Source organism: Arvicola amphibius, chromosome 11, assembly GCF_903992535.2.
Source record: "Arvicola amphibius chromosome 11, mArvAmp1.2, whole genome shotgun sequence".
In the NCBI taxonomy this organism is placed as follows: domain Eukaryota; kingdom Metazoa; phylum Chordata; class Mammalia; order Rodentia; family Cricetidae; genus Arvicola; species Arvicola amphibius.
In genome coordinates, this window is record NC_052057.2 from 116,310,862 (window position 1) to 116,332,278 (window position 21,417).

At 45.9% G+C, this 21,417-nt stretch overlaps 1 protein-coding gene across 3 annotated transcripts in view; it reads left to right on the forward strand.

The window, feature by feature from the left end:
- Window positions 1-21,417, forward strand: part of Chd7 (chromodomain helicase DNA binding protein 7) — a 179,199-nt gene that overhangs the window by 90,103 nt on the left and 67,679 nt on the right. For all 3 annotated transcript variants that reach the window (XM_038347339.2, XM_038347342.2, XM_038347340.2), the window contains exon 3: window positions 8,335-8,750. In XM_038347339.2, the coding sequence (XP_038203267.1) occupies window positions 8,335-8,750 (416 nt within the window). The remainder of the gene's footprint in view (window positions 1-8,334; window positions 8,751-21,417) is intronic.

The window sequence follows — 21,417 nt, forward strand, 5'->3', positions numbered from 1 at the left end:
ATTAACATGAAAATGAAGATTTCAAAAAAAAAAATCTCTGGGTGACACTGTAGCTGGTGTGGTGGGAGCCACTGGCCTCTCCCCAGCCCTGTGCAGGTGGTCCTTACACCCTGCTCTTCCTGCTTCTTGGAGGAGCTAGTGGGATTCTTGACCCACAGTCAGTGATGAATTGGTAGGTATCATGGTTGGGAATGCGGACCTTGTAGAGACTGCCAGCCTTCAGTCCTGCCTCCTTTCAGTGTGTGTGCACGCGTGTGTGTGACTTGGGATGAATTTGTATCCCCTCTGGATGCATCCTGTCTTCTCATCTGTACCTCAGAGACTGTACAACAATACCCAGTGACACAGTCAGCGCTGCCTCTTTGCAAAGACACGAGGAAGCTCCGCCATGCTCTCCGTGTGTCAGCTACCTCACGGGAGAAGGATCCTCAGGGAGGATTGCCGTGTGACGTGTTACCACAAACTTCATGGCTTCTAGCCACATCCTCTTCCTCCTTAGCATGTTGTTAGGTTGGGGTCTGGGCTTGGTTCGGCTGAGCCCACCCCACTGCTCCAGGCCCTCCGGCACGTCGACCTGAGGTGTCCTGGAATCCTGATCACCGAGTCTGTCCATGTTTGGCAGTCACTCAGGGCTGCCCGGTTCAGCTTTGCTGCGTGTCACTGGAGGCCACCCTTAGCTCCTGGAGGCTGCCTGCCAGTCATGCCTGTGGTTTCCCCTCCACCCTGGCCACTGGCTCCTTCACAGTTTGGAAGGAGTCTTCTCTCCTCTTTAAAAGCCTCCCTGATTCTAGTCAGGCTTGCCTGGGATAATTGCCCCTTTGAGGGAGCCCTACCCCGTGATTTCCCACCTTGACCAGACCTGTGATATCCCTTAACCTTCCTTCAGCTGGACACAGGTCCTGCCACACCGGGAGATAAAGGGGCAGGCTTTGAACGCTGCCTCCCACAGATGCGATGCGAGTGAGTTTTTATAGACCATCGTAGTCTATCATTAAGCATTTATTGTGAACTAAATATGCTACACTCTCAGTCTCTGGATCGTGGAAAACTTGCCAAAAGTACATAAATTAACTTTATCCCTAAATTCCTTTAATTTCCCCCTTTTCAAAGATGGTTCTATTCCCAGTTCTGCAAAAACCCTTGGGATCACTCAGTGTTAGAGAGGAACCTGCTGTTAGTGTTTGAAGTCTGGGTTTTTAAAGCCATAGGAATAACAGAGTAAGTTGCTTTTACTATTTTACTATTTAAGTGACACATGTAAGCCATGTAAGTTGGCTTTCTGGAGCCAGACCCTATAGTTTTCCACTTTAAGGATCAAACATGCTGTTGAGTGCGCCGGGGGTGGCAAAGCACACAGTCACGTGGAGGGCAGAGTTTATTGAGCTGGATTAATTTCTTTTTTAAAAAGTGTGAGTTTGACCTCCGCCTTCATTGTCTGTGAATAGAATTCCTCAGTGTCTTGTCTGTGTGTGAAATATCTTGACTGACCTGGAAGCACTGTTGAAGACACACACAAGATCAAGTGTTTGATCCCTGGCAGCCCGGGTAGTTTGGGGGAGTGTGTGTCCGTGGTCAGACTCCAGCTCTTGACACAGGTTTGGGAACAGTGAGGGCTTCAGTGCTGAAATGACATGAGAAGTCTAGATTCTCTCTCAGGGATGCTAACGAGGTATCTTTGCCAAGGGAGGGCAGAGTGGACAAGAAAGGGAGAGGCAGGCTTCATGAGGGCTAGCAGTAAGACACCGCAGACGTGTTTTTGCCAGCTTGCTTCTAGAAAGAACTCTTCACACAGCACCTGGTATTCCTACTGTAAGCAGTTTAGAGATTCATAAGAAGGGACTCAGTGCAAAACCGGCTCAGAGTTCCCTCACAGTCTCATCCTTCTGGTTTCCTATGAGAGGCCAGAGGTGCCCTGATCAGTTGTAGACATGACCCTAGCATGTCACTCTTATAGGACATCGGGCATGCGTGTTCTTCCCTGTTCTTGTGGTCCAAGCAACACAAGGAATTATTCACGTTTACTGACACGGGCCTTTAAAAAATATTAATTGTTATTATTTTTTCATTAAGATGCAAACATCTGGGCTTCCCCATAGGCCTTTACGTGTGGTTTTGTGTCTTCCCTGCGGCTTCCCTGTGCTTGGTGGGAAGGAGACGGTCAAGATGTGGAAATTCCGGTCACCCGCACACTAATTTTGAGCAGCCATCATCACATGGGAGAACATCACTGAAGTTTCACATAAATGACTGAGCTAATTTTCCCAAGCATTTATGAAGCAATGGAGACACCTCAAAACCATGTTCAATTTAACATCAATTTACTTTGTACCTTAGGTGTGTGTGTGTGTGTGTGTGTGTGTATGTGTATGTGTGTGTGCGCGCGCACGCGCGCACGCAGATGAGCAGGCTGTTTTAACTCTGTATTCCCTAAATGTAAGCCTATGATTTTATCTGCTGTTTTCCCTAAGACATAGCAATTGACTTACAAGGCAGAGGAAAGAATGGGCTTGGAGTCCCCGCAGTGCAGCGGATTGAATGGAACACATGCCGCCTATTCTTTAGGGCTTGGGGGCTTTTTCAAGGCAGGGCAGGGAGGCAGGACGCAAACTTGTCTTCTCCTGGTCCTGACGGAACTGAAATAGTCCGTGGAATGTTCCATCTCATTACTAAGTTGAATGACAGGCCCAGCAGACAGGGATATTGAGAGCAATAGAGGCAGAGTTTGTTTACTTCGAGACTCAGGAAGAACAACAGTGCCCAACTCCAATTCCGCATCTGGGCGAAAAGTTAGTAATGTTCGGTAACACTCTAAGCTGTGGCTCAGAACCAAACTCCAGTTCTCCCCTGACCCTTTGAAGCAAAAATTTCAAATTCGTATTGAATTAAAAGCCACCCATCAGATAGGCCAGGGCTAGCTAGGGTTTTAGAACCACAGTCTTCAGGGCTTGGGTTTGGATGGTGGCCACAGCAGAGCTGGGCTGCACAGCCACCCTTCTAGCTGAGGGCCACTGACTTGGCAGTGTCCAGCCTGATCCGGCGCTTCGCGGGGGGCGGGGGAGAAGATAGGCTGTTCCAAGGCTGGAGAGAGAGGACATGTGCATGGCCTAGCGGAGCTCGGAGCATGTCTAGCTAACTGACAGCAAAGGGTTGAAAGGGAAATGACTCGGTGGGGTGCCCTGGGACAGCTTCACACCTTGCTGTCCACCGTGTCGGTCCATATAGTGCCCCCTCCAGCACCCCAGGACTGTTAGCTGAACACCAGGAGAGGCCGGTGGGCTCCTGACTCTCAGGAACCCCATTGCTGCAGGGTAGTGCAGTATCCAGCCCTGGTCAGGGTTAGAAGATACAGGAAAGAAAAGAAAGCCAAAAGGCACTGTGTGATGAGCAAAACAGCCAGAGAGCAGAGGACGAGGACCCTGCGCTCCGGGAGAGCGCTGCCTGCTCTGGCTCCCTCCGAGGGTGTGGAGGAAAGCTTCAGTGCTCCTGGCATCTGGCTCTGCTGTGTCCTTCAGGGCAACTGAGTGGGAGAGACCCAGCACTGTAAGGCTGCTCTTCTACAGCTCTCTAGGCCTGGGACTGACTCAGGAGGCTCAGGATCGTTCATCTGATCTACAGCCTCTTCAACATGGCTGCCTGCAAATCTGTAGCTCTTATGGGTTTTGTTTGTGTGGTGAATCTATTTGCATTTAGATTCAGGCCTGGCAGCACTCACCTGTAATCCCAGGTACCCAAAAGACTGAAGCAGGTGGATCACGAGTTCAAGGCCAACCTGAGCAATTTGCAAGACCTTGTACCCAAAACAAAAGTTAAAAAACAAGCAGGCAGGCAGATAGACAGAAAGATATGTGCACGCACGCACGCACGCACGCGCACACACACACACACACACACACACACACACACACACACACACCCGCATGCACGCACGCACGCACGGTAGGGACAGAGACAGGCGGACACTCATCTCAGCTTGAGTAAAGTGGTCTGTGTCCTCCCACCCCAACATCCCGGCAGCTCTATTACTTCCTTAAATATTGTTGAATGAATAAATTAGAGTCCTGATAGTAAGTGTATCAGCTGCTGCCACATCTTTTTAAAAAGTGCTTTCCTCCTATAGGTCTCAGTAGAACTTACTGAACCTTTGCTAAGTGCTCTGAATCTTTATATTGTTTGCCCAAAGGCAAAACACCTTAGTCTTGACACCAGGCTTAATTTTTAAGAGTATAGAGGATCCAGGACCCAAGAAGTAATGGAAAAACAAAAGCAAAAGTTCGGAATGTTTGTAATAGAAACATGTGTCCACAGTCATTTTAAAAAGAACTATCATAAATACATTTTCATCTCATGTGACTAATTAGAGTTTGTAACTTGTAAACCATTTCGAATGTCGTTGGCTGTGTCGCAAGCCCATGTTTCTCGTTACCTGAGTCCTTGCTGGCGGGTCACTTCCTTAGCAAGTGTCTTTTCTCTCTGATGCTCTCTCCTCTTCTTTCTGAGCTCCCTGTTTCTGCTGGGGTCTGTCCTCAGAAGTAGTGTATCCCTGCTCCATTTGGTAGTGGCTCTCCCTTTTTGTCAAGCATTGTTTTGAATCCGTGCTTGTTTGCATATGTGCAAATTCAAACAAGTAAACGCATGTTCGTCTGAAAATGAGTTCACCCCCAGGCGTCCTGTATGTGGAATACTGTGAGCTTTAGAAATTGTGTGTGTTGTATGTTGGTGATGAGATTTTGTTCACTCGTGTTGCTCTATGTTGCTTACAGTTTCAGACTTAAGAAGTAAAGTTAGGGCAGTGTGGGAAAGAAGATAAGACAGCCTTTTGAGCCTGAGACCGTTTAGAAGAAAAGCATGCTTCAGACAGTCCCAGCCTTGTCCCACCACACTTTCCTCTCTTCTGTGACACTTCAGAGCACTGCGGGCGGCTTTGCCTCGTAGCAGAGATACTGCTGTGGCTCCTGCATTGGTTCACCTCTGATGAGCGCATCTGGCCCCTCCGGCTCTGGACAGAGAGCTCACTCCTGTGGTTCCTAATTGTTGTGAGAGCAGCTGCAGTAGAGCTCAGGATAAAAACAGTATGACTAAATTTTTTATACGAAACATACACACTTTGGGCCATTTTTACTTATTTAAATATCAGTCGGCTGTTGTAGGTCCCTAGAGTCTACAACACACTTCTTACAGATATCATAGTATGTCAGAAGACATATGGAAGCATCATAGAACTGTGTCACGGAGAAAGCCCTACATGTGTGAAATACGCTTGGTATCTGAAATCCCTGACATTCGCTTTAATACGCCAGAGGTTGTAGGAATGGCCTATATGGTAATATCAGATGTTAATGGCATTGATTACCTGTCAGGCAGTGGGGATTGATGGGAAAATGTCCGCTGCAAAATTAAATAGCATTAGAGAAGACCGTACCATGCGCCTGGTGGGGGGGGGGGGAGCAGAGGAAGCTGGGCCTGGGAGACTTTGTCGGGGCATTACTGGGAGCTCCAGGTTTTCTTCCCCCACATGATTAAGGCAGACCATCTGTTCTTTGTTAAATGTTTACGAAAACAGCTTCCCTCTAAAAGAGCCGAGGAGAAGCAGGTCTGGTAAACACTCAGATCCCTGAGCACCTCTCCTGCCCTCCTCAGATAGCACCAAAACACCCGTGCTGCATAGCAAACAACATTAATACTTTTCTGTGTTGGGCCTTCACTTTTCTCCCTTCTTGTGGACGATAAAAGTTTTTTCCCGAGCCACTTATGTATGGCCTCCTTTATTTCTAAAAGAAGCATCTAAATGATTTGTACGCTAAAGTATGTTGATGAATTTTCAGGGTTTTTTTTTGGTGTGTGTGTTGTGTGTGAAATGCTTTTTCTAATTCATAAATGTGTGCTGGGAAGGCTCTCGGGAGACACAGGTATCTCCTCCTGGGGTGGATGCCATGCAGGTTGAAGATGGGTATACATGCCCCATAGTGAGTTAGTTCATCGCTCCAGATTGGAATCATTGTTCTGACTTTCCCTTACTTTCAAGCAATGACTTTTCTTCTATTTTTTTTTTTTTGAACACTAGATTCTCCCAAGGAAGTTTGATTTTTATGCCCCATGCAGAAAAGCAATGTCTTTTCCTTGTCAATTATGTTTAAAATATGTAATAATTAACTGAACTTCAGCAGTTTGCCTGGGCTGAGGTCCCCAGGGCAGTTCCTTTCCGGTCTCACTCTCACCTTCCCGTGTGTAAGGCTTCAGGAGGCGAGGCGTGGACCACAAGAGCGCTAACTTTAAGAAACCTAGGCCCACACCGCCTCTCTCTCCCTTTTGTCGCTTCTGGTAGCCACTTTGCCTCCTAGGACTTAAGCTTGTATCTGAAAGCTGGGGTAGATAAGACCACATCTTGTCCCTCCGAACAAGAGGTGTGTGTGTGTGTGCACTGGTGTGCCCCTCACACTTTGTGCTCACCCCTTTGTCATCTGATGTGCCTTTACTTTCTGAGTTTATTCCCTCTTTGTTTGACCAAGAAGAGACAATTTGTATTTTTAAGATTTGCCTTGTTGGGTGATGGAAATAAACGCTTTTAACCCCAGCACTCAGGAGGCAGAGGCAGGTGGATCTCTGAGTTCCAGGCCAGTTTGGTCTACAAAGGGAGTTTCAGGACAGCCAGGGCTACACAGAGAAAATCAGGTGTCAAAAACAACTATATGTGTGTGTGTGTGTGTGTGTCTTAATACCGATTTGTTGCTATTGCTGCTATTCTTTTCTTTTTGGAATGGTGGGGATCAAACCCAGGGCCTTGTACGTGGTAGGCCAATGCTGTAACTCTAAGCTACATGCCCAACTTTCCCAGATACTGGAAGAAACTTCGAACCTAAGTCCTTCACTTAGCAGGTGAAGAAGTTGAACTTTGGTTGAGGGCAGTGACATCTCCAGAGAGCAGTTGGTGATGGAGCCTGGGCTGGAATTTTAATGTTTCAGCTTGGGGTTCTGGGGCATTTCTTCCCTGCTGGTGTGGCTCAAGAATTGAATGTGACGGTCTTTGGAGCAGCCAACGCTGCCTGTGGACCAGTGGGCTGCCTTCTTCTCAAGCTGTGTTCAGTTTGTAAAATGTTGTTTTGGGAACAGCCGCAGAGGGAGATGGGGTAAAACTTGGTGCTGCCTCCCTAGAAGTATTCCTGTGTGTAAAGTTTTTAGAAGCTAGATGGACTCAGAAGACACTGGGTGGGGGAAAGATGCATCCAGGTCTTCTCCCCCTTATAGAGCCCTGGGGAGTCACATCCTCTTCTGGAGCTCTCAAGTGTCTCTCTGAAAGATGGAGATAAATGACTAAGATTCTCCTGTAGATTTAGGTAAACGGACATACTGGCTCAGTATATGGCTTGGGATATGCTGAATTAGGATGTGATATTAAGATGCTATTTCTATTTCTTGTACTTAAATGTGAGGTTTCTTCCTTTGCCCACAATAATGCTTAGCTTATCCCATGTTAGTGTCGAGTCTGTGTGGGCTAGACCCCCGCTCTGCTCTGTGTCTCCTCACACAGATTACTTTATGTTAGCATGTCATTGTCCACACCTGTGAAATCAAAAGGTTCACCGTCTTAGTCCAAAGATCCGACGCGGGGAATTTGGTAATGGTAAGGTCATTAAACCCATGCTGGGCGTATCATAGGATCACTCCTGTCACAGGAGCGTAGGAAAAGGGCAGAAGGTGACTGGAGGTTGCAGGTGGGGTGTTTTCAGGTGTTTTGTCGAAATACAAAGGACCCTCAGATGCCGCAGTGTGCCGTGTGGATGCTGTGCCTACTCTGCCCTGTCTGTGGGTCATAGGTGTGAGGCCACTCTGTGCACCAGTCATTTACTCTGCCTCAGTTGACTTCTCGGCATCTTGTCTATTTGTCAGTATTTTCTGATGTGCTCTCTGGGTATTTCCCTAGTACACGTCAGGGTTTCCCTGCACTGTACCCTACACTAACTCTTTCTTCAGCAGTCTGTGTATATGTATGTACGTATGTACATATATACACACATTTTACTTCTTGTCCTGTGTTCTTGCGGTTGAAGAGGTGCAGAATGTCTAGCTCTCTAACAGGTTTTCCCTTCCTGCACTGTTTTTTTTTTCTGCAGTAATAAACTGGTATTTAAAATGTAACATTTTCCTACTTAAAAGCATCCCTCTTAAACAAGTGTTTCCAGGTTGAAAGAGAATGGCAAATCTCACAACCCTTAGTTTGTAGGTGTCTGCTTCCCTGAGTACAGAATAAAACTCCCGAAACATCAGTCACCGACTTTCAGTTCCGTTCTTTACCTTGAAGAATGAGAAACTAATTTCAATCCCATTTGTGTTCCTTAGCATTCTCCGTCGGAGCCCTTTCTAGAGAAGCCGGACATGACTCAGGTCAGCGGACAGAACGCTCAGCTGGTGAAGGGCGACGATTACCTGCCGTCAATAGAACAGCAGCCACAGCAGAAAAAGAAGAAAAAGAAAAACAACCACATTGTTGCAGGGGATCCTAGTAAAAGTTTTGGTAAAGATGACTTCCCTGGTGGGGTTGATAACCAAGAACTAAGTAGGAACTCACTGGATGGGTCCCAAGAAGAAAAAAAGAAAAAGAAAAGGCCGAAAGTCAAAAAAGATCCGAAGGAATTGAAGGAACCGAAGGAGAAGAAAGAGCCCAAGACCCCAAAAGCCCCGAAGATCCCCAAAGAGCCAAAGGAAAAGAAAGCAAAAACTGTCACACCAAAACCCAAATCCAGCAAAAAGTCAAGGTAGGCTGTGGGTAAAGTCCGAGGCCACAGGGCAGACAGCCCCAGGCTGCAGTGGTCTGCATAGGGGCGTGGGATGGCTGTTGATTCTCATACCGTTCTTGGACACCTGTCACTCATGTAGTAAAAAGCGAAGGTTTTTGTGCATTCCAATCTTTAGGACTCCACTGTTATGAACTGTTGAGTTAATGTCTGTACTGGCTAAAAAATTTTATTTAGCAGCCAACTTCTTTCACAAACCAGCACTGTACTTGGCTCTCTGGGTAACTGATAGGAAATAGGAAGGCTTGCAGGGGAAGCAAAGCCCAGGCAAAGCTCTGAGCATCTCTGGGTAACTGATAGGAAGGCATGCAGGGGAAGGAAGGCTCTAAGCATGTCAGCACCATTTCCAGCATCTGAGAGAGAATTAATTGTGTCTGCTTGGCAGGGTAAGTCTTCACGGCAGGTTGAAGTCCTTGTGGGGAGTGTGGGAGAAACCCAGTACCACTCATCATTAGATGTGGCTTCAAGGGCAAACAGTGGGGACTTTAAGGAATAGGAAGGAGCCTCCTTGCCCTGTACTTCCCACCAACTCTCTGACCCCCTAGAAGGCATATTTATTTGGTAAGAAAATCTGAGAGACGACATTGAAGACTAATTTTTTTCATTTGTTCTGAACATTTCTAACAACTGTTCTGAACCAGTTCCAAACATCTGAATCTATTTTTCAGAATATGGCTCATGTTAGGAAATATAGTTTCCAGATGGAAGTATTGCCAGACTTGGTTAATCTGAGCCTGTTTGCACACTCGGATAGAAAACATGCTCCACCCTCTGGCCTGTGTGCACATGTAAACATTTGTCTGCACACATACGCCTTACACTTCTGTGATGACTAGCTGTACCCTTTTGCTGGTGGACTCTGTTGTGTGTGCGTGTGCAGGGATACCAGCACACGGAGAGATGGTAGCGAGACAATCTTGATAGCTCAAACCCATGGTTATGCTATGTGTTGATGGTGTGTATCATAATCTATTTTTTGTGCCATGAATGTCTTTTATGGTGTCCAGGTAACCGAGTATATGCAATAATTCAGACTTATTGATAACTCTGTATTTATGGTCTGGCTTGGATCCCTCAGCATCTAGTTTTCTTTGCTGAAAACACTTTCTCCTGGTGAATATTCTTCTAAGCCTACAACTCATTACAACTCATTACAGAATCTTTACATTCATTAGAGAGACATTTTCTGACCTGCTTGTCTGTAGGTGAGTGTTGGGACCATGATGCGTGAGATGCAGCTGAGGACTTTCGTCTCACCGTCTGGTTTGTTTTCAGAGCATGTGACTGAGTGTAAATGGTGTGCTGTGGTGTGAGGAGGTGTGTGCCTGTGTCTCCCAGAAGTCAAATCCTAATGTGAGGAAGATGGTCCTTTCCTCTTTAGCTGTAGCTGTGTGCGCCAAAGAGGCTTTCTGGACCTTAGAAATGCACCACCAACGTTTGGTATCAATTTTCATCGCAGTTCCTTTTCTTTTTCTTTTCCTTTCTTTTCTCCCTATCTTCTCACCTAATTGTGAAATGGCATAGAATCATCCTGGGATTCTGACATAGATTTGCAGTCACCTTCCTTAGCCCGAGTCTCATCAGGCAGGCCCCATGTTTACAGTTTGCTTGAGCACACCCAGCCTGCTGTGGAGCACTCTGTGTGGTAGGTTTAGAGATGCTGTATGTCACAGTGACCCAGGCAGCACCTTCCTGACAACCCTGGGTATCCAGTTTGGTCAATGCTGGGTGTGTATAATTTCCTTGGTGCAGCTAGCTACAGATCCGTTCTTGGCCCAGAGAGCTTTCGGGGAGGGCTGTCTCCAGGGTGGGCCAGCAGCTGTCATCCTGAGCATGAGTTAGGGTCTCTGTGAGTGTTTCGCACAGCTTACTGCATGGGGCCTGCACATGCTCTTTCTGTAGGCTCAGGAAGGAAGGGTAGCTCTTTCCCTCACCCTGCTGGTCCTCACTAGCTGTCCCCTCGAGAGCGAGGAGTTGTAAAGCGTCAGCGGTTTGAGAATCCTTGACTGGAGCACACTGATGTGTGTAAAGACGTCTAAGTGGCAGGAACCTGATGGGGGAGTGTGTGCAGAGACTTATTAGCAGCCTATGTTTGGGGGTGATGTTGTGGGAGGGGGGTGGTGGAGAGTTGCTAGCACCTCCATTGGCTTGGCTAAGCTCACCATGTGTGTGACCACTGGCTGATTTACAATGAAGTGTGGCAAGGACCGTCCCCAGAAGCTTTCCGGTTGTTGATGGTCTTTCAGGATTGGCTGTCCAAACATAGGATAATTGCATTGAGATGTTAAATAAATTAACAAACCAAACCATTATTTTGTCAAGCCACATTGTTGCTATTGGTCAGATGAATTGAGTATGTCAATTGTGGTCTCCTTGTTCAGTTATGTCTACAAGGAAATAGCATCCTTGAATCAAGGATAACGAGAATGCATACGGCTACATGTAAATTCTGAATAGCATAGCAGAATAATTATGTAAATTGAATATGCAGTGATGAAGGTAATAGGGGGTTTGGGTTGTGTTAGTGCTGGGGCTGAATTGCCAGAGCAGTTTGCGTCTACGCAGTGGACTACAACAGTGGCAATTTTGTTTTGCAAAATGCTATGTGATACCGGTTATTTCCATCCTTGAATAAGTTAACTTGATGAATTTGTTTATACAGAAAATAATTTTCCTACAGAGGGCTGCAGCGGAGGAAATAAACAAGTGAAATGAAAAATTTAGACTAGCAGCTCCCCACTTCTTTCCTGCAGCCCATGAGCCGCCTTGCGTGGCAGCTCTGCCAGCAGCCGTGCTGGCCTTTGAGGGGGTGGAGAGGAAGTGGCTGCTGCTGGTCTGCGGCATCCTCATGCCCTTGCTAATGAAGGATGCATGGACCGTGGCTGCTGCCCAGAGCTGGCCCATCTGTGTCTGTTGCAGCCTTCTCACCCCCTGGAGCTCACTCGGTTCTGGGAAAAGTGAGGAGCTTGAGTTTGTAGACGTCAACCACCTTGATAGCCAAAATACAGTTCCCCATGCCTTTCCTGTGCTGGAGAATCTGCCTGAAGCAGTTGCAAAGAATGGTGGTGCAACAGGAAGACCAGCTGTCCAGCACGTTAGGGTAAAGACACTTTGCATCCTAACGAGCAACAAAATGGGCTCCGCTGGGCCACACTCCTCTTGTCTAGTAGAAAGAACCATGTTCTTTTTTTTTCCTTTTTTTTTCCTTGCAATATATTTTTCTAAACCTGTGTTACTCTCCCCTGGTGCCCTTATAGCTTTCAGATACTGGCTGTGAATATGGAAAACACAGCCAGGCCTTCTGTGGCTGCCGAGGGTGCATTTTGCATGTGCAAGGCTTCTGGAGGATTTGCGCCCTCCTTTCAGGGTGGCTTCTGTTGTGCATGCATGGGCTCTGTGAAGTGAGAGAGAATTCGGAGGAAGTGCTTCCTTTCAGTGATTCTTGAAGGATTTAGTGGTCCATTTAGCGCCATAAAGATTCTTTGAATGTGCAGAACGAGGGGAACTTGGCCAAGGATTGTGACTTGACTCCTGAGCCTGAATTAAGCAACGGCGGCTCACCGCTGCTGATGCGGTTTCTAGGAACACATTTTGTTCCTTGCTCCATTCCCCACCCCCGGTGTTAAATTTAGCAGAAACGAAAATGTTATTTTTCAATTGAGTGAAGATAGCATTTTATTTTAAACCAGAAAATAAGCATACTGCTTTTATTTTATTTATTTTATTTTTAAAAAAGCCACACAAAGTACCAAAAGCACGTGAGGTGTGCACAACCCCGTGATTATCATTACCAATAGTAGCTGCTACTTACTTAGCTGTGTCTTCTGAGGAATTCGTTTTCTCAATTATAATCCCACCGAGTTAGGGCGTTTTTACCCAAGAAATAGGGCGTTTTTACCCAAGAAATACTTACTCAGTTAGCAAGCCTGGTGTCTTGGTAAACTAAAATATATTTGCTGTGCACTCTCTGTTTGTAAAGCTTCTACCTTTTCTTGGGTTCTTGTTCCTTCTTTCCCTTCAAAACACTCACCTGCTCTGAATTAGTTTGGTTCAAAACATTGGAAAATCAGAAAGACATTGTTTTGGCTCAAGCCAGTGGAAGAGCGTACACACACCACATGCTACACACACACACGCATATGTGTTTCAAGTGTGTGGCTATAAAGCGGAGCTCTGAACCCTTCGGGTGCTAGTGAGGATGAGAGAAGGAGTGGTACCCACGAGGCCCATGCTGGCTCTGCTTCTGAACCATCTCCCAGGTCTCTTCTTCGTCACGTCAGACGTCACGTCAGACGTCACGTCAGACCTGCCTGCAGCACCCTGCACCTGCAACACTTGTTTTCTCTCTCACAGAGCGACTAACAGTGGTTCAGATCCCCAGACCTTTCTTCCCCTGGGCTCACCACTTCAGTGCCTCTGTGCTTCTCTGGTTCAGAGTAGGAGAATCAGCAGGCCACCAGGAAAGGCAGGAAGGGACCCTGGTGGAGCACCGTGCCCTGCAGTGAGGCGCGGTGCAATGGAAAGAGTGGTGTGGCCTCCCTCCGGCCTCTCCCTGTGCCACCAGATAACAGGGGGAGGCAAAGAGGCCATGAGCAGCAGCGGTGTGAGAGGGAGGCTTCTCCAAAGACACTTTTTTACACTCTTTCTTAAGAAGAGTGTTAAGGAGGAGTGTATTTTGCCACAGTAGATGCGGCTTTGATCTTGTTCCTGGAAGAAAAGGACAAAAAGGATCATGGATGATTTTTTTTTAATTAAAAAGTCTTGATTATGTGGGAATGCTTTGGAAAAATATGAAAATTTGTACAAGGCAATGCTCGTCTCCTGTTGTGTGAAGATGTTTGACAGGTTGGCCTGGGCCTACCCAAAGCCCTCCTAGAGTCACTGGATGTAAAAGCCACAGCATAGAGAACCTGGAAGCTTCCCTCCCTGCTGTCCTCCTCATCTGCATGTGGCTTCGTCTCTGACATATAGATAAGGAAATGCTATGAAGTAAGGGAAAAAAGTTTTGATTCTTTAAAAGTTGGAAGCATTACACCCTTAGACATCCACTAGAGTATGATTTTATTTTGCTTTATTGTGGTCTTGAATTATAGAGGAACAGTATAGTTCACAGTGGTCTACCTTCCCTGTTTGGCTAGACGGTGGTATTTTTCTCCTTGGTGTTGGTCTATCTAATTTCCATCCTGCTGACTGCACCTGATTGAAATTTGGGTGGATAGCATGTCTCACTTGTGTTAGCCACCCTGGTGGGTCAGAGAAGATAATTGTGAACCCAGAGAGTATGATTCTGAGTGCCAAAGTGTCCTCTGGAGTGCTGCCCATGAATAAAAGTGACATCTTGGAACAGGGCACTGGCTGTCAAATGTGCCCATCTACAGTGTGGCATTAGCGGTGTTCTCCGAGCGACTCCTGGGAGTCTCTGGTTTGAGCCGGCACCAGAATGTCTAATTGGGCTTCTCCTTTATGCAGTGTTGCAGGGCCAGACAGTGCCACATAACCAGAGTGGCTCATGTCTGTGTTGGGCTTCCGTGAAAACACCACATCTTAGCTGACTGCACTTCCTTTTCATGGTCCACATCCTAATCGAGTCCACAGAGCAATGTAGATTTTTCAGTGTTAATTCTTAACTACAAGACAAAAAATCTTTGCTTTAGAATGTGCTAGTTAAGAATTTAATTCTTTCATTCAAGTTTCTGTTCTTCCACCTAAAGAAACAAATAAAGGTAAGATGTCCTTTAGAAAATGGCCAATACTCTAACTACCCTGAAGGCAGGGTCCTGGTGTCTTAAAATGACCCAGGCTGACACCAAGCAGAGCTGGTGTTTCCAGGAACATTTGCCGAGACCCAACATGCCATGGGAGGCCAGGCAGGTTTGCGTCTGGTCCTAGGCTGCTATGCCTGAAAGTTTGATTGTAGAAATGTAAAGATGACACATGTATTTGAAACACGAAATCAAATTTGACATTGGGATCTTTTCTAGCTTTCTTTGCTATTCCTTTCTTTACCATCTAGTATGTTATGTGCCAAGGAAGTACCTTTTCTGCAATAGCTAGACCTTTGAGCGCAACAGTGTGAAAGGCTGCTTTCTGGGTGTTTTATTTAATGTCTTTCATAGAACTCACTGCTAGTGGTTTCTGTACACATCCTGTGTTGCTTGTAGTAAACCTGAGGTCTTCGTTTTTCCCTCTCACAATTCTTTACTTTCCTCAAAAGCAGTAAGGTGAAGAAACTGTGGGGTTGTGTGAGCTAGGGTCTCAGGCTTCTGTGTGGAGTCAGGGAGTGTGTGTGAGCGCGGGTCTCAAGGTCTCAAGGTTCCTGTGTGGAGTCAGGGAGTGTGTGTGTGTGAGCAAGGCTCTCAAGGTCTCAAGGCTCCCGTGTGGAGTGTGTGTGTGTGTGAGCGCGGGTCTCAAGGTTCCCGTGTGGAGTCATACATGTGAGCAGCTCAGTGCACAGAGAGAACACAAAGAACTAGGTGGACTGGTCCCAGGCCAGGTGTTAGGCCTGTCTCCTTGTCTTGGTGTGATGCGTGTTGTCTGCTCCTCGTCTTGTTCTGCCCCCTTTACCAGCTTATTTTGCTGTCTGCAGTTTATTACGTACTAGTTATGCTATCAGATGCACAATGATAAGACTTTATTTTCATTTTATTTTGTAGGACTGATGCCACTTTTTGGTGCATCACATTTTATGCTGATTCGATTGATCTTTTGAAACTTTTGTGCTTTTTTTTTCTTTTTTCTTTTTTTGGTTTTTCGAGACAGGGTTTCTCTGCAGCTTTTTTTAGAGCCTGTCCTGGAACTAGCTCTTGTAGACCAGGCTGGCCTCGAACTCACAGAGATCCGCCTGCCTCTGCCTCCCAAGTGCTGGGATTAAAGGCATGCGCCACCACCGCCCGGCTACTTTTGTGCTTTTTAAATTTAATTTTAAGTTACATAAAAATTGACCTCGTTATGGTATTTTAATAGGTATTTATCATTGTACTTTGTTCATATTTGCCCAGTTCCTCCCCAATCCATCTTTTCTCACCAAACAGTAAATAACCCCCTTCTGGTTGTGTATGTGTGTGTGTTTGTGTATGTGTGTACACACGTGGATCTAGGCTGCACATAGGAGAGAAAACATGAGCTATTTGTCTTTATGTCTTGGCTTATTTTATTTGGCATGATATTATCTTTTTTTTTCTGCAAATGGTGTGATTTCATTATTCCTTATGAGCACACACACACACACACACACACACACACACACACACTATATTTTCTGGGTCTGTACAGACCTGTAGATTTGCTCCGTGCATTGACTATTGCCAAAGGTGGTGCAGTGAACATGGATGTGCCTGTTTCTCCATGGGGTTCTGACTTGGATTCGGTCAGGCACACACCCAGGAGTGATAGAGCTGAGTCACCAAAGTTCTGTTTTTAGTCTTGTGAGGAACCTGTATGCTGATTTCCACACTGGCTGCCCCATTTTCCATTCCCACCCGGAGTGACTAGGGCTCCGCTTGGCCTACATTCTCTCCAGCATTTGTTATTGTTGATTTTCCTGAAGCCAGGCTCTTGAAGAGGGCGTGAGAGCTGGACAGCTGTGGCGTGCGCTTCCCTGGTGGTGAAGGATGGTAGTCTTTCATGTCTCTAGTGGTCTCCTACCTGCTTTCCTCTGGAGAATTATCTGCTTAGTCCGCGTTGCCCATTTAATTGGGTAGCCATTTGGGGTTATAGATTATAAATGTTAACCTCTGTCAGATACATAGTTGGTAAAGATTTTCTTCTATTCTGTCTCTTTGATCTGCTGCTTGTTTCTTTTGCTGTATAGATACTTTTGATTGCACTTGTGACCATTTGTCAATTTTTGAAATTATGTCCTCAGCTACTGGAGTCTTTGTCAAAGCGAAGCCCTTGTTTATATCTGCATCTTGGTTTGACTCCGGACATTTCAGAGTTTCAGGTCTTAAAGTAGCAAAATTATATTTATGAAGTAGCATGAAAATAATTTTATGGTTGGTGTCACTATGTGAGGAACTGTATTAAAGGGTCGCAGCATTAGGAAGGGTGAGAACCACTGTAGTAAGGTCTTTGATCCATTTCGAATTGGGATTTTGCAGGGAGAATGTCCCATGTTCCCAGCATCAGTTGTTGAAGAGGCTGTCTTTTCTTCAGAGTATGTCTTTGAGACCTTTGTCAGAAATTAGGTACTGTTGCTGTGTGGCTTCATTTCTGGGTCCTCTGTTCTATTCTATTCCATTGGTCTAGAGATATATTTGTGTCTTACTTTTGTTTTGTTACTATGGCTCTGTAATAAATTTTGAGGTCAGGTATTGTGACACCTTCCAGCATTGCTTTTTCTGCTCTGGATTGCTTTGCCTGTTGTTGTTGTTTGTTTGTTTTGTATGTGTGTGTATGTTTCTGCATGATTTTGAAGTGACTTTTGTTGCTGTTCTGTGAAGAATATCATTGAAGTTTTTATAGGGATGGTTTTCAGTAATTCACACACTTCCACACACTTCCGTTCTGCCACCCAGGAGCATGTCAAGTCAGCCTAAAAAAACTCATCATGGAGGCCTTTTTACCACATTGGTTGAGTTTATTCCTAGTTATAAATTTTTTTAAATAAAATATTCTAAAAGCTATCTTAATTCCTGTCCATTTCTTTCATGGCAAAATATGTTATCGATACATGGAAGAGCTACTTATTTTTCTATGATAATTTTGTGTCTTACTACATTGTAGAAAGTGTTAGTCTCAGAGCAACGTTGACAGGGTTTCCAGTTTGCAGTGGGATCCGTAGGCCCTTTGAAGACAGGATGGTATCATGTACAGGCAGAGGTAATCTGACCCCGCCCTCCCCTGCTCTTTGTGATTCTCTTCTTTGTTATTTTACCTTCCTGGTCTCTGGCTAAGTCTTCAGATAGCATATTGAGTAAGAATGGAGGGATGGGAGCCAGGCATGGTTACACATACCTTTAATGCTAGCACCTAATGTATGGAGGCAAGATGATCACTCCAAGTACTAGGCCAGCCAAGGCTATATAGTGATACCCCTCTCCCAACAAAGAAAGAGACACTCTCTCATATTTCCCCATCTAGAGAGCATTGGGCGGAGATTTCTCATGGAGCCTTCATTAGACTGAGGTTAATTTCTCCTGTTACTAGTTTCTTTGGTTTGGTTTTCTAATGTTACTTTTAATTTTCACTATTTAGAAAGCTTATTACTAAGTAGTAAGGTCGTCTTAGGGTTTCAGTTGCTGCGGCGAAGCACCATGACCCAAAGCAAGTCTGGGGAGGAGAGGGTTTATTCAGCTTAGGTTTCCAATCACTGTGCATCATCAAAAGAAGTCCGGACAGGAACCAAACAGGGCGGGAACCTGGAGGCAGGAGCTGAGGCAGAGACCATGGAGGGGAGCTGCTTACTGGCTTGCTCAGCCTGCTTTCTTACAGAACCCAGGATTACCAGCTCAGGGATGGGAGTACCCGCAGTAGGCTGGGCCCTCCCCTGTGAATCTCTAATTAAGAAAATGCCCTAGCCAGGTGGTGGTGGCGCACGCCTTTAATCCCAGCACTCGGGAGGCAGAGGCAGGCGGATCTCTGAGTTCGAGGCCAGCCTGGTCTACAAGAGCTAGTTCCAGGACAGGCTCTAGAAACTACAGGGAAACCCTGTCTCCAAAAACCAAAAAAAAAAAAAAAAGCCCTATAGAAAATCCTATGGAGGCGTTTTCTCAACTGAGGCCCCCTCCTTTCAGATAACTCTAGCTTGTGTCAAATTGACATAAAACTAGTCAGCACATGAGGACTTAGAGGACTTTTGGTTTGTGAAGCTGATTGTGCTTTTTCACCAACGTTGAGCCATGAAGTCCAACAGCAAACCTCCAGAGCCTTTGTGGAGTTGCTAAGCCCCAGCCCTTCTGTCCCACATCCTAGGTTGCAGTTCTCAGTGTTAGCCTCACCTTTTTGGGAAGTCTGTGGTTGTGGTTGTTGTTGGATGTGCTGCTTCGTACCTCGTCCAGGCCATCTGGGAGGTTGAGACAGGAATGTCGTCACAAATTCAAGGCTAGCCTAGGCTACAGTGAGATTCTGATTGTTATGCAAGTATAGCGGCCTGAGTTTGGATAGCTCGTACTTCCATAAAATGCTGGATATGATGGCATGGGCTTGTAATTGTAGCTCTGGGGAGGCAAAAGATGAGTGTATCCCCAGGGCTTGCTGGAGGTCAGCCTAGCCAACCACTGAGCTCCAGGTCAGGGGCATTGATCCATCCCAACACACACACACACACACACTCACACACACTCACACACACACTCACACTCCCCTTCTTTTTTTTTGTTTTTTGAAACAGGGTTTCTCTGTAGCTTTAGAACATGTCCTAGAACTAGCTCCTATAGACCAGGCTGGCCTTGAACTCACAGAGATCTGCCTGCTTCTGCCTCCCAAGTGCTGGAATTAAAGGTCTGGCTAATGCCCTTCTTCTTAAGGAAGATGATATATTATTTTGGAGAAGCGTGAACCCCTAATAATATCTCTGATTAAGGGTCCTGACCTAAGTTTCAAGACTGATTTTCCCCTCCACTGTCATGAGAATACTCATGAACTTACCTCCTCTTCAGGGCCTGCTTGGTTGCTAACTTCTGCCCACTGTCCGGTCACCTTTACTAACTGACTCAGCACATTTGGTTTTGCAATATGGCTCCTTTTCCAAGTTTCTTTTGAAAATGAATGTTGACACTAATGACTCTTTAACTGCATTCTGTTGTGTCATAAATTGGTCCAGCCCTTACTTTCTAATAAGTTCTTGCTCTTTAGAAAGCCTACAGTTTCTCAGATAAGTGTTGATCAACAGTGATCCACCAGCTCTGTCTTAGACAACAGCCCCTACCCTGTTTGTGGACAGCTGTGTCTTCAGCTAAATAAGAGTCCTTCCACAAGTGTGGAATCCCAAGAACAAGTCCCCACAGGGTAACACAACTCAGAATATGGAGTTTGTGTTTTATCAAGTGTACCAAACATTCTCCTCAGGGTGGTGCGTGCACGCTCTGACGGCATTGGGGGTAACTCCAGGACTAATGATCTCAGCTGTTGGCTGTGGACCCCGGCGTCAGCCAGTGTGTGTCTGCTCCCATAATAAAGTGTAGCCCTCAAGGCTGCAGGAGCAACAGTGGCCTTTCAAATTTCCAGGGGCATCCTTGGATTTATGTTTGTTTCCAGGGCTTGCCAGCACGAGTGAGGCTCTGCACATGAGTCGGGGGTGGGGTTAGATCTGTATTTGTATTTTTGTCATATTGCTGATTGGGAAGATAGAAGAAGAAAGGACTTTGACTTGGAGATATTATTTATAAATGGCACTTACTGTTCTGATTTTGAAAAATTCCTGTTCTCAAATTTGTTAACAATTTAGTCTCATTTCATTTTTTCTTTCCCTCCCTCCCTCCTCCCTCCCTCCCTCCCTCCCTTCCTGTTTGAGCTAAGGTATCAAGTAACCCAGGCTAGCCTTAAAATCCTGATGTTGCTGCTTCTGCCTCCCACGTTCTGGAAATAGGTGTGCCATTGTACCTATGGATACTGAGGAAAGAACCAGAGCCTTTTACATGGTAGACAAGCACTCTGCCAGTCCAGCCGAGCCTGCTCACCTGGCTCTTTGGCTCCACCGCAGTGAGCTTTGTAGATGGCTCGTCATGAAGGGAGATTGCTATTCCAGCTTCTGTTTATCCTTAAAAGTATTTATTGTTGTTATGTATCTGAGCACACCCACAGTGCGCGTTTGGGGTCAGAGGATAATGTGATCTGAGTTCTTGGATCAAACCCAGGCTTGTGTGATTAAGCACTTTCACCCAGTGAGCCATCTTACTGCCACTGTCGTGTGGTTGTTTAGAATCATTTTGTTTTTGTGTGTGTGTGTGTGTGTGTGTGTGTGTGTGGGAGTGTGTGTGTGTGTGTGTGTGTTAGGAAATAGGAAAGTGCATAGGGAAAAAGCTTTGTAGCCAGGTGGTGATGGTGCACACTTTAATCCCAGCTTTTGAGTGGCAGAGTCAGGCAGGTCTCTGAGGGTTGAGGCCAGCCTGGTCTACAGAGTGAGTTTCAGTACAGCTAGGGCTGCACAGAGAAACCCTGTCTTATGGGAGGTGGAAAGGAAGAGAGAAAGAAAAAAGAGCTTTGTACTTATTAAACTACTTAATTAGATATTAAGTAGGAAAAGAAACATAAGCAGCTAGCTCACCAGCCCCTCTAAGTAGGCACCAGGAATACAAAGATAAATACGTTTTAGTTCATAGGATAACTCAGTAATGTTAACAACAGTTTTTATGTTTTAAGTATTTGTATGCCATGTGACATGTAGGGATTTGAAATCATACCCAGCCCAGGCTACCATGGTATTCTGATTTTCTGCTTCTTGGATGTCAGCTAAGTATTGCAGATGAGCAGGCAGGTTTGGGGTACCAGAGGGTGTTTATTATTCATGTATAAGTCTGCAAATGAAGCTGTAGGGAACACACAGGAAGCGAACCTTGTGAGTTGTGAAGGCCAGAGAAGCCCAAGGACCCCAGTACTGAGGCTTGCAGACATTAGTGGTCAAGTTTGGAGTTCAGTGCATCCTCAGATTTTGCTGCGGAGGTGAGTGGTGTTCCGGGTGGGGCAGGAG